This window comes from Empidonax traillii, unplaced genomic scaffold (assembly GCF_003031625.1).
Source record: "Empidonax traillii isolate 1590-97213 ecotype Southwest subspecies unplaced genomic scaffold, ASM303162v1 scaffold170:size2694500, whole genome shotgun sequence".
Classification (NCBI taxonomy): domain Eukaryota; kingdom Metazoa; phylum Chordata; class Aves; order Passeriformes; family Tyrannidae; genus Empidonax; species Empidonax traillii.
Genome location: NW_020955363.1, coordinates 516942 through 530583, shown reverse-complemented (window position 1 = coordinate 530583; position 13642 = coordinate 516942). Strand labels below are relative to the sequence as shown.

The 13642-nt window shown below is 37.4% G+C and overlaps 1 protein-coding gene across 4 annotated transcripts in view; it reads right to left on the bottom strand.

Annotated features, from left to right (window-relative positions):
• INPP4B (inositol polyphosphate-4-phosphatase type II B) overlaps positions 1 to 13642 on the bottom strand; it is a 336440-nt gene that overhangs the window by 102620 nt on the left and 220178 nt on the right. For all 4 annotated transcript variants that reach the window (XM_027885672.1, XM_027885673.1, XM_027885671.1 and 1 more), the window contains 3 exons: positions 10616 to 10727; positions 8099 to 8171; positions 1797 to 1944 (listed from right to left, as the gene is read on the bottom strand). In XM_027885672.1, coding sequence (XP_027741473.1) covers positions 1797 to 1944; positions 8099 to 8171; positions 10616 to 10727 — 333 coding nt within the window. The remainder of the gene's footprint in view (positions 1 to 1796; positions 1945 to 8098; positions 8172 to 10615; positions 10728 to 13642) is intronic.

Genomic DNA, 13642 nt, shown 5'->3' with positions numbered 1-13642 from the left:
TAAGGACTCCACAAGAACAGACATCTTTGTAATTATTTCAAAAAAGCAAAGCTGAGGCTCCAATCTACATACTTATATGATGATGGATGACACAGATGCCCCTATTCCCACCATCTGCTACTATCTCATCACAAGTTGTTGCTCCTTTTGGTTAGTCTTACCTCCTCCCTCAGACTGACACAATCACCTCGTCTCTCTCTCTTTCACACTCACACTTCCTACTAGGTTTAAATAGCTTAACCACATTGGCAGCCAGGAAAATCAGAACCACTTCCCTCAATCTTTGAGCAATGTTTACTTCTGTTTCTGTCTCAAAGCTTTTCTGTATTTTGGTGAGTATTGAATAATCCTGGAGGAAAAAAACTCCAACCACCAAGATGGTTCTTTGCTATGAGTTTACCCAAAGAGGTGAGTTCTATAATATCAAATAACAGCCAGGGCTCTTACTTGCATTATGCTTTTAGAAAGAATAACAGAGTAATAGTAAAAGTGGTTAAAGCAATCCTTTAACATTTAAAAAGCATTTACCCATGGGGCAAATGAAAATCTGGGAAGTGCATGAACTGTGCAAGTCAGCATAATCTATTTTTATTGCTTACTAAAAAAAACACACCTTACACATTAGTATTCTCAAACAAGATGAGGCCATAAATGCCTAAACACAGTATTAAATGAATAAAATAAAGCATTATAACAATTCATAGGATTTTTATAGCCCATCATTACCATGCATAAGTATGTACCAGTCCACTGACTTTATTAAAATCAAGATTCTGGTCTACCACATGCTGTTCTATTGGCACAAAAAGATCATACAGAAGCAACAGATGGGGTAAATACAAAAGCAAAGAAGCTCCATATTGCAGGACAAACCTCTGTAAACAACAACAGGCAAGTCCCTCTGATGGAAGAAATTTCCTGCAAGTGCACAGGTTGGCTTTGGGATGCAGCACCAGCTCACAGCTCTCTTATACATGAGGTCAGATGCCTGTCTATGTGTAAGGCAACTTTCACGGGGAAAGAGGCAATATCTTCTTCTACATAATCCACTATCATTGGAAAAAGAAGGCATTGTTTTCAGAGAAGCTTTGGACTGCCTAAAAATAATGTGGTTTTTCCACAATTTTATCAGCATAGCTTACAAGGATTGAAGGACAAGCTGTCATTTTAGTCACTGCAGTGGGAATTTAGACATACAAAGGATTTTGGGACACTTGTGTTCCCTATCCTCCTTTTTTCCCAGGCCACACATATTGTAATGATTCTCAGATGTCCCTCCTGCCAAACATGAATAAAGATTTCAAACATACATTACTTTGGCATCCTTTCCTAAAGCCAAGTAATTTACATTAGCGAGAAGAATGTGATTTTTATTCTCATTGTTCCTTTATTAACTACAAACTTGCCATTTTCCATTGCCTGCATAATGTTTGGCTGTGATATTAACACTACCCAAAGCTAAACACACTACCGTGTCGTTCACACCCAGGTCACGTACTGGTTCTTTATAAAATGTTAACTTTTCAGAATATTTATACTGTGAACCAAATGCTGACCTTCACAGATTTAAAGTCATGACCACACTCTAGCACAGTTCATTGCTCAGAACTTATGAGGTTATTGGAGTAATCCATTCTGTTGTTCAGTTACAGCTGTAAATTTTTAGCAGCCAGAAAGATCACTGCATTTTGCCCATTTCATACTACAAATTATTATTTTAGCTCATCACTTGCATGATTCCAACTCACAAAAATATAGTTTAGTATTTACTATTGCTTCTTTTTCTTCTTCCTTACCTTCTCATATCCTCCTTTATGTGCAGATTTATTAGTTCTTTAGGAACATGGAAAGAGAGGGTGGTCTCAGCCATCTGTTCCCGGATTCGCATCCACTTGTTGTCAGAAGTAGGGAATCTATATAACTTACAGATTGGGTTTTTTAGCACTGCAGAGAGGAAAAAAAAACATATCATTGCTTTACTGTGGTTATATGACTCTTTGAAAATTTATTACAACAATTTCATGCAAAAGAATACATTATTTCCCCCCTTGCTTAAAGAATTAATTTTAGGACCATTACAATTCTATTAAAAATGTTGAATTTGATTTAATTTTTTATAGCAGCATGTGGAGGACAAAGTAGTACTAGTACAGTAGATAAATCACATTTTATCAGCATAGTAGGCAACCTGTGAATTTAGTATTTCAGTATATATTATACTCTTTTTTTCTTACATTTAAGATACAGTTAAGAGAAACAGAATGCATAAATAAACTATGAACTCATATACAGTCCCCATCATCGCTTATCTGCTGCTAGAATCACTCACATTGCTAATAAATTAAACAGAACAAATGAAGCATGACTCAGAATTTAGCTCTACCTGATGCTTCTTCTCCATGAAATGCACACATAGAAGTCATTAACACAAATAGGATGTGTGCATCTGCATTACAGGAAACCTGGCCATTGACATGGTCATGAGGATGCCATTTTGGAGTTATCTTGATTATTGATGCTGTCAAAGACTGCCACTCCATAGGAGTAAACACATCAGTCCTGTCAATACGTTACACACACTATTCTCAGATCACCATTGTAACTTGACATGGGAAAATCATGTTACTTGGTGTCTTTGAAGATTAAAATAAAAAGCATGGTAGGTTTTAAGCATAAAGTTCTCCCATGTTGGCTACACTTCCATTCAGATCTTACAACGATGCACCGTAACAAAGGCGGGAAATTTCTACTGTTTCCTTTGCTTCTTTTTTTTACACTCCTCTTATTTTCCAGAAAGAACAGATAGGGAAAAAGTTGGGAAAAAAAAAGTAGTTCTATTTGACTACTTTGATATGCTTACTTGGAGACAAATGATTGTCATTTAACACACACATCTGCTGTTTCCTAACACAGAATGACTTTGGACAGCCATCCAAATCCTCCGATGGTACCTCTCTCCAAGCCTCCTGGAAAAAGCTGCCTTACAGCAGGCTCCCATGGTCTATAACTCAAAGGAATGATTTCCCCATGTGGGCAGGAAGGAAACTACTGCGGTCAAAATAACATCTACAGATAGAAATTTCAACTTCACAACTCACTGCCACCATTAATGCTTATGTAGCCTGATTTATAGAGAATTAAAAACACAGACCAAGGCATTAAAGGCACACAAACTGTCCTGTCTGTCCAAGAAAACTTTTAAAGCAGTCCTTTAAGAAACAAGACTAGAGATTCAAAGATAGCTACAATAAACCCGTTGCTAGCAAGTCAAAGAAGGAAATGCCATAAGCAATCATGTTTTGAGTAACTGTAGATGTATTGCTTTCTATTCCCATCCCTCTATTGAGATGTCTTTAATCATTAGTCTGTGATGAAAAACTGGAGGCCTTTTAAGAGTCATTTTGCCTTTAGTCATTAGTGATTTTAGTTTCAAAAATTAAGTTATGACTTACTGTTATGAAATAAGCCAAAAGCTTGATAGCTATGGCAAATGAATAACAGAATTTTTTTTTTTTTTCTAACACCCAAAATACCTCAATGTTCAGCTTGGGAATCCTCTCCGTACAGACTTAACCACTGCCCACCACAAAAAAAGCATCTCAAAGTTCTGTGCCTGCCATCAACTTAGACCCAGTGTCGGGGCTTTATTGTACCACTCGATTAAAATATGCTGCAGTGCATATTCCCTATTTTCCTCCTCTTTTGCTCAGATTCTTCTAATTGGAAAAATCAGTGTTGTCAATAATATTAAGTCTCTATCTATTCACAAAGCAGATATATGGTATCAATAACCAAGACAGGGAATGTAAATTTTCAGATGCCAAGGAGTGCTCAAGAAACTAAGGGATATTTCATGTCTGCCTTAGGTAGAAAACTGCCAAACCAGATGAAAATTTTGGTTTGGGTTTGTTTTTCCTTTGTCTCACCTGCTTAGTAGGAAGGAGGCTGGTACTTTTAAAGAGGACATTTCAAACAATGATTCCACAGACACAAAAGACTCTTTATTTTACTTTTTATATCTACTTCCTATAAAGTTTATCAAAGGACGTTTTTCCAAGAACAGCCCTTACATTTGCACTCAGAGCGTATTACACTGAAAAATTCACATTTATCTGTGGGAACCTAATGCACATATGTAGCTGCACAATCTCTTTCTTCCCATCTCCCCACTTTCACCACCACCACCACGGGAAAAAAACCAAAATGAAACAGAAAACCTGTCAGTACTGCAGCACGATAGCAAGGGAGACCAAAGAACATTCTGAAAATATGGATCCGAAGCTGTGACTTTTATCATGGTTAGAATTATTAAACTACATTTCAAGTACTAGCTGAATTTTCAGGTCTTTGATTCAAGTCTGAATTTTTACATGGGGATAATCTCAAGTGTGTTGTAAGTTTTAAAAAGTGGTCAAAACATCTCTCCATGGCTTTAGGAAGAACATTTCATTTAGAAACTCAGAAAAAAGCCTGGGAATTTTTCACAAGGAATCAAAATAATTCCAATATGCAGTATTGTTAAAGCTTGAGGTTGTCAAGTAAAGTTGCACAATACTTGATGTTTTTCTTATTAACAGATCTACTGGTGCTATGTGATTCCATAAAAATCCCAGAAATATCTTTCTTTCCAATTACAACAATAAGTGCTTTCTAATTACAACAACTTGTCTAGAAAAGAATTCTAGAAGGCATGTAAAACCACCCAAACAGTAAGAATGGCAAGATTACCTTTGTTTTTTATAAAAAATGGTTATTAAAATGAGTGAAGGTTTCATAAAGGTAACTTTCCTGTATTTAGATAATGATCATGAGAGACATTGAAAAAAATGAAATCCACATAAACATCTGTGGTTAAGAAAGAGAAAAGCCTGTTTTAAAAGCCAGTGCCATATATTTAACCACCCATATTTTTACACATTCCTTTTTTAATTTGAAGACCTCTGTGCTTTTTATTCCACGCAATATCCAATAAGAAAAATTTAAAAATAGGAATCTGCTTCCCCATACGTAAAATAATAACAATAATCTGGTTTTATTTTTGTTCCCTATTGAACTTTGATCAAAGCATATCACTGTCATATACTAATTTACCAAGAGTGTTTCTATTTATACCTTCCTTTGTAGCATAGGTGTATTAAGCATATTACTTCAGGAAGAAGAACTGCAGCTCTCTTAATTTTTACTTCATTCCAATTGCTTTTATTCTCCTTTTTATTGTACAGTACAATTTGTTTACATGCAAACAACTGGCAAACTCTCTAGTGTTATAAATAAATAACTGAATTTTGAGACATAAATTCAATCTCTTGGGGTATAAACGGAATAGTGATCAGGCTCTGAAATACACTACTCATTCCCACTCACTCAATAAGCATCGCACAACTCACTTGAGGGCTGCGAGTTCCCTATATTGAGATTTAAATTCCAGAAGAATGCCAATGTGCATCTATGCCTACAGGCTTAAAAGATTCACACAGGGGGTATTTTTTTCAGTTTCATCATTTTGAAGGCCTGATAAACAACAAGAAATGAAAAGTACCAGAAATCTTTACAACAGCATACACACGTACTGAATATATATGCATATGCAATACATGCTGTACTGTGGGTAGCTCTGTATGTACACAGCAGGGAAAATACTGCAGGAAATATTGATGTTATCGGGTTCCCTGACACTTCTATCACATTTCTGCTACTGCTCCTTGCCCTTTAATCCTTGTTTACAGTTGCCTCCGCGTTTGCCACACTGAAATTTGTCTGGCTTAAACTGATTATTTTCTGTTAAGTTTTCAGTTAAGCTGCACAGAATGAAGCCAGAAATTTGCAGTACCAAGTTCTGCACTTTATAAACCTGAATTCTGAGAGTAAGTTTTTTTACAGAGCTGTGCACTTCCCCGTATCTGTGGCAGTGCAGCCAGATCGGACAATGTCATCAGCATGAAATCCCAGTATGTAAAACCTCAAAACTTGAACTAAACATCTCACATGTGCATCAAGGGTTTATTTTTACTGAAAATCCTTACATCCTTCCCAGCTTCTAGTACCAACAAAACTGCACATGTCATTCATAGAGAGTGGAGCAGTACATTTTTGACAGAGACAGTGCGTGCTGCAAGATGCTTAAGGGCAGCACAGGTACCCATATGAGCAACCCAGTCCCCAGGCAACACAGAGAGCTTTAAGTCACATGAAACTCTTTCATGGAGTCATACTGGGGAAGAAGTCTGGTAGGTTGGACAAAGAGGTTGACAGTAGAGTAGGAGAGCTAAAATCTTCTAAGAAAAGAAATTGGGAATTCAGTAAAAAGTGTGGGACTGATAAAACCTGGAACCAGTGCCTGGTGTCAGCAGGAAAGTGGAGGCAATGCTGAGGTGAGAAGAAAAAAAGCCACAAGCACAGGAAACAGACTGAAGAGTAAGTATTTATTAGAACAAACTTCCTGTGACTGCAAACTCTTTCCAATATCCTGCATGCTGTCATTTCTTGCATATGTAGCTGCAATTCTGCTCTTTCCCTTCAATTCTTTACAAAAACCTAAAAAAAACCCAAAACCAACCAACCAACCAAAAAAACACACAAAGAACCCCCTCCATGGTGTATTTGATTTTATGAACCCTAGTAATGTTGGGTGGGAGTTTGGCTTTATATTGTGTGTGTGTATATGAGAACAACAAATGCCAAGTGCTGTCTAGATACACTGTGGAATAACATGGAAATATTCTTGATAAAATGATTTAGACTTCATAATTCATAAAACTGACACATACCTTGGAAATTCCACTAAAATACATTCCCCAAACTACACTATTTCCCCATCTGAAAGAACTCAACAAAAACCCCCAATCAAACACGCACAATGGAGGCAGCAAATAGCAAGAAATCTGTTGTGAATCAGCACCAATTTCTCTGAATAGAAATGTCATTTCTTGAAGACCCACTTATCTGGGTGACATTCGAAATCAGAATCAAAGAACAGCTTCACTGAGTTAGACCAAACTGTTCAACTGGCTCTGTATCTTGTGTCCAAGAAAAGCCATAAATAGATACCTAGAGATGCAAGATACTCTCCCTGCCTCCAGCTATTTCCACTTCAGGAATTTCTGGAGCCAGATGTAGTTTCCAGTACACTCAGTAATTCTCAACTAGCATCTTTTCCACAAACATATCTAGTCTCGCATTGAACTGACGAAAAGAAATAGCAGTTCCGTACAAGAAATTCTTCCCCTGCTTCTGATTGAGTCTCAACAGGTCACAGAAAACAATTACAGCATTCAAACACATATGGAAAAAAATGTTGGAGGTTTATAGAGCTCCCTTTAAACTGAAAACTAGTCTGATAAGTCTGTCCGAACAAAGAAATCCCACGCAAAAGTTTCAGTAGAGGTTCTAAAACTTCAGTCACATTTCTCCTCAGCTGTGTGCAGCAAATACACAGAATTCTTGACAGCACTGTGGTTTCAGATGACCCATATAACTTATTTGTGACACTGTTACTGCAGAGTAATGGAGATTCATAAACTTGGGCTAATAAAACTTTTATGGTGCAGCATATCAGCATGTAATATTTCTCAGTATAATGAAAGAGAAATAGATCCAGTTTAACACCATACACCCAAGCCCAGAGCTGACCTAGAATTGAGAATGCCTTGCCAACAGCTCCCTTCGTTTTAGGACATACAGCTTCCAGATCAAACTGAAATTGCCACTTCATCAGCCATGGGAGAGATTATTTTCCCTGGTATTCAGTTACAAATAATGCACAATTATTTAACAGAATGTCATGCAATGACATGCCAGAAACTTATGAGGTTACTTCCACACCCAAGTGGAAGTGACAGACTTGAAAATCATTGAATGATAAAGATGTAGGAGATGGAAATTTTAGCACCGTTTCAGATAGCATAATTGACATATATTTCCTCATGTTTTACAGTAAAATGATACTGTCAAATATGCATAAAACATTAAAATACTGAACTTAAACATCTGTGCAGCATTTGAAGAGGATTTTACAAGCTCTGACGCAAATCTTTGTGATTTCCTCAGGATCTGACATAGCATTGTAACAGCCATCTTCTACAGGTATTAGAAAACTCACCTGCATTTAATGAAGGCAGGTTGTCTTTCCCACTTATGCCTTCACCGGCCGTACATTCACGAACCAATGCACACTGCAGAAGAAATGCAAGCACAAATGCAGCAAATTCAGCTAAGAAATCCATAGCAGTTTATAAATTGTGGGAAAACCATTACTGATGATGTAACTTCCCAGCCCTTAATTATAATTTACATTTTTGTCTTTATATTTCTGTTCCAATATACTGTAACACAGTCTGAATTACAGCTGAGAAAGTGACAAAATATGATCAGCCATTCCACAATAAAACAAAAAGGTTTCCTAACAGTACAGTGGCAGAAGTGTAGAGAGACACTAGAAGTTGAGCTTAATAAGTATTTGTTTCAAATAAGAATAAATCACTTGGAGTTTAAAAAAAATTTTGACAAGTGTTGTGCTCTCAAAGAGGTTTCTTTAAGCAAGGCAGTTTTCACATGCATAGTGTGAGAAAACACTCCATTAATTTTTAAACAAGGGGAATGTAGGAACCACAAAAAGTCTTCAAAATGTGCTCGCAGTTTGCAATTAAAGTAATTTGTTATACAAGTGAACTGGAAGATTTCTTTGATGTTTTATTGAAGAATCAACCAGTGTACACCTATGTTAAACTCAGTAAGAAGTGTATTTTTAATGGTCCTCCTCTCCCCCAGTTATCAAAAAACCCAGACAGTCTCTAAAGGTAATGGGGAGCTCTGTCCCCAGGGCTTTCCCTGTTTCTAGAAGTTCTGCTGCACAGCTAAAACAGAGAGTAAGACATGAGGTACTCTCTACCAGTCGATATCTGAAATTGAATTTAACCATCACCTTCCCCTTCCATAAGAAATTCCCTGCCCGTAGTTTATCTAATTAGTCAGAAAACCTAGTTCAAAACTTAATTATTTGAAGTCATTCAGTGACTGTGCATTCTCACAATTGCATTCTCACCATGAACATATGACTCTATAATTCAACTAATTTGTAAAAACTAAGGATTCTTTTAAAGACCACAGAAAATACATCTGTCACACGGCTGGTCTTTCTTGACAAGTATTAGAACCCCCTAGAAAGATGCTATTAAAGCCTTCTGCCTCCCCCAGGCTAGACACAGCTCATTAATTACATCTCAAATAATTCTGAGGAGTCTCATTTCACATTTTGAAATGGAAGAAAAGAAAAATGAAAGAGAAGGCAGTAAAATCAGCTCATGTTGCATATCTCATGGAAGTTGTATAGTTCAGAAATATTTCACAGAGTTTTTTGGCTTCTTTGGAACTGGTCCTAATCATTTATTGTTTTAAAAAGGGCATTGAAGTCCTTTGAGATAAATGGTGAAAAAAAAGTGTAAAATCTATCCTCAGAATGTGACCCAAAACCAGACTGGCTTGGGTGAGCAGAGAAGATATAGAAAACAATGTCCTTTTCTCAAAAATACAATTTTATATAATACTTCCAAACAAAAAAATGCAGTTCTTCAGTCTACATCCCCTGTGGCAACATCTTTTTTTTTTTTTTTTTCCCCATGAAGAAGAGAATCCAATATATTGTCCAGCAGTACACCATCGTGCAGGGGCTGCATTCTCTGTCAGTGCAAATGGGGCTGCAGAGACAGGGGTAGCAGGAGGAGGTAATTTTGTACAGGCACATCAGTTGCCATCAGTCAGGGGACCCACTTAAAGACACATGTTTATTAGATGCAAATCATTTACATTCAGAGTTCCACATTGTGAGCATTCATTCCTGTATCTCTTCCAAGCTCAAACCTCTTGTTGTCACCGAGACAATATATGCATTCCACACTTCCTCTGTTGGTTCTCCATTTCTCTCAAACCCACTCCCCCTGTATCTTCTCCAGCTCCAGTCCCCGTTGGTTTTCCCTGCAGCAACCTGCCTACTTCAAAGCTTTTATGATTTTTCTGAGCCCTTCTGTCCTTCCTCTTGTCCCTCACCATGAACACCCTGACCCAGAGTCCCTACATACATCCTCTGGTAAACTCTGCCCTATGCTCTGAGGCACCACTGCAGTGCTGTCCCTCCTGCTGGTTTTCCTCACTGCTGTGTGCTCCCAAAAAACGCAGCTAAAACCTGCCCCTCTGCAAGGGAATTCACCTCTTCTTTGCCTTGCCTGTCATTCTTTCTAGCTTTTCAGTATTGTGGGCACAGGTTGCACACAAAACTCAATGTGAACAGGACTTCCAAGGGCAGAAAACGGAGCAAGGAAAAAAAGTTACATTTACGGCATCTCTATGGACAGTTTTTTGATCAGGAGGGATTAAATACATTCAGCTGAGATCCATAAAAGCTATTTTTTTCCTAAAGAAGGGGAAGGACTAGGAAATTTAGGTTAGAATATTACTCTGTGCATTTTCATGAAAAATTTTTTTTAGTTTAGGGAAATGGTGTACATAGTACTCTACTCCAGAAATTTTTCATTAGGTTGTTAACCCAATATGGAATTAGTACTTTAGACATTTGGCATGGTTGACCATTCTAATTAACTTGTGCAATAAACTGAGTTTCTACCTTTTGATCCTGGGTATCTGTTGTGATGTGGTCTGTTTCCCCATCCTCCAGCTCTCCCATCTTCACAAGATTGACTTCGATGGTACCAACTGCCTTTCCACCATCAGAAGTTCTGGGGGGAAAAAAAAAGCAAACAAACAACCCATGACAAAAAAATCCAACCCAAGCATCAAATTCTTTCAATAAAAATGTTAACAGTAAACATTTATTCCCCTCTCCATTCTGCATAGCTGCAGTCACTTGTATTAAATTCATTACTGGCAATCATAAACCAAATGTTAACAGTGAGGCAAATTCTTTATGGCAATGAAAGTTCTCATCACAAAACTGAGGATGGGTAAGTGCTATAAATGAATCCATGAACACTGCCAAGTTTTCATTCTAGGCATTATTCTGTCTGTGGACCAGCAGAGAAGGGACTGTGACACTGCACCAATACTCCATTTATGACCTGCAATCTCACTGCACAGGACCTCACTTTGTTTCCAAACACAATCTGTGAAGAAAGGAGATACTCAGCATAAATAAAACTCCTGTGAAATCAAAATAATGAAACTAATCTGAACATAACTTTTCCTTTTGTAGTCTTTTTGTAGAGCAATTATTCAGAATCCATCCCATTTCTTGAAATATAAGGGAGATGATAATAAAGTTCCAGGTGAATTCTTTTATTATCATCTCCAAAAATAGTTTATTTCTAATTAAGTAAAAACAAATAGCAATTCAAATTCACATCTCCAAAAAAACAGTATTGCTCACTACCCTTTGGAACAGACAAGGGTTTAAACTTAAAAAGATATTGAATGGTTTCTCAGCTTTTACTGGTAGCAAAGCACCAGGGTTAATGGCACAGTCCATCTCCCCGGGCTTATTCTGAACAGCTAGAATTTTTGAAAGGAAGGAAAGAAGGGTAACAGACCATTTAATAATAGTGAGGAAAGTATAACAACAGGGACCAGGCAAAATAGGCAAAAGGAAATGATGAGGAGAAGTGCATCAGAATTGCAAAAACACAGAGAGGAAGGAGAATCAAAACAAATGTGTTCAGTGCAATATTGCCTATAACCTCAGGAGTGAAAATGAAGAGTGATGAAGCACCACAAAGGAATACATGGAAAAGTGATTAGAAGGCTGGAAATAAAAATGGCAACTTTTAGAAACAGGAATATTAGAAAAAAGTGTTTCCCATAAAAACTGCCACATTCCTAGGGCAATCTGTGCGGCAGGAAAAGAGCAAAATCCCCTTCAACACTGACACCCTTCCAGAACTTCAAAAAATAGTCCTCACATTACTTTAGCAAAGAAGGGGAAATCCCCTAAATATCCTTATACTCATTTCAACAACCAGGAAAAAAACAGTGGTCCAGTGCAGTGCAAACATGGAGGTGCCAGTCCCAGCACAGCCCAATTCCTGCTCCCTCTCCAGCCCTGGGGGTCCGCCAGCAGCACCACACAGACAGGGATTGTCTCCCGCTCTGCATCAGGGCAGGCCCAGCTCAGCTTTCCCGTGCTGCCTTCGGCCACAGGCAGGCTTTCCCAGAGCACTTGTGCCCCAGACAGGAGGACCACGTCTCTGCCCTCAGCTCCCACAATTTTCCATAATCTGTATTTGTGCATGGAGTATGAGGTCTTAATTAAGTCAAAGTACGCCAGTTCTTTACACTGACTAAAGCTAAGCACATATGCTGGTCTTTTCAGGCCTGGATATATATTTAACATGCTAAATCAAAACCTTCATGTCCTACAGTAGAGTCTCAAAAAATGGTTATCCCTAAGCTTCAAATTTACATAATTATTTTGGTTGCAAACAATTAGGAACTCAGTAGAATCCACCTATCTTGCAACTATCCAAATATGTTCTCATGTAAAACCTTGTAAAATAAACGTAATCCTTCATATTTTATGTGTGTCACTCTAAGCCAAATTAATTACTGACAATAAAATACAGGAACAATTAAAATTAACCAATTCCAGACAGCCTTGGAATCAAAGAAGCCTCCATTAATTAAAGTATGTAGAAGAAAACTAAAAGTAGTGTTCAATGTCCAAATGGTGTTTATGAGCAAAAATAAGTAATAATTTTGAAATACATGACAATAACTTAAGTGTCTTCTGAAAGAATAACATTCCCTTGAGTTGCTATAGCTTAGTGGTTTGACTTCATTTGTTTTCTCCTTCTTGTGTCAAACCAGCACACGAACTAGGCTATGCCAACAAATTGACTACAGTTTGCCAAGAAGAAATGGAATAAATAGCTCTTAGCAAAACACATATACCTTTAAAAAATGGAGTAAGTGTGTGGTTAAAAGACTGAAAATTTTTCAACAGCTTAACCGGTCCTGATCAAAGTGTTAAGTGGGCGACTTCATTACCAGGCTGACTTTGTTATGCAATGGGACTTCGCTGCTACAGTGGTCTAAAAGCTAAAACTTGCACTCATTTGGTTTCCAGAAGTAACATCCTACTCATTCTTTTTTCAGGGAACATATTTTTCTAAGGCCAGAGAGACCAGCAAGTCTGAGACTGACCTACATAAAGCAGATCTGGTTTAAAATCACATCAGGGTAAATTAAGAGTATAAACAAATGCTGAGAAAAATGGAGCTCAGTTTGCAAATAAACTGATAAAAGTCAACAGGGTATGTTGCTCCAGCAAAATAAAATAAAAATGGAAATGCTAGTTATGCTTCCTCAGTCCTTGTCTCTTGTCCTTTAGAACACTAAATATTCCCCCTTGCTGCTGTTATTAGAGGCTTGGTCTCAGTATGGCAGCATATTGCCTGCATGAGGAGCAATATGTATTTGGAAGTTTTCTCCATACATGTTTAAAAAACAATGATTGACTTAATTTCACTTTTTTCAATTAATTTCTGAAACATGCCGTATCTTCAAGAGAAGGTAATGCAACAGAATAAAATTAACAGTGGGACTATTGCAGTATAGCTGTACTCCTTCCTTCAGTTCTTATCTTCCCGCATGGAAATATGAAAATATAATTTAAAAAAACCCCAACAAAAAAAAAACCAAA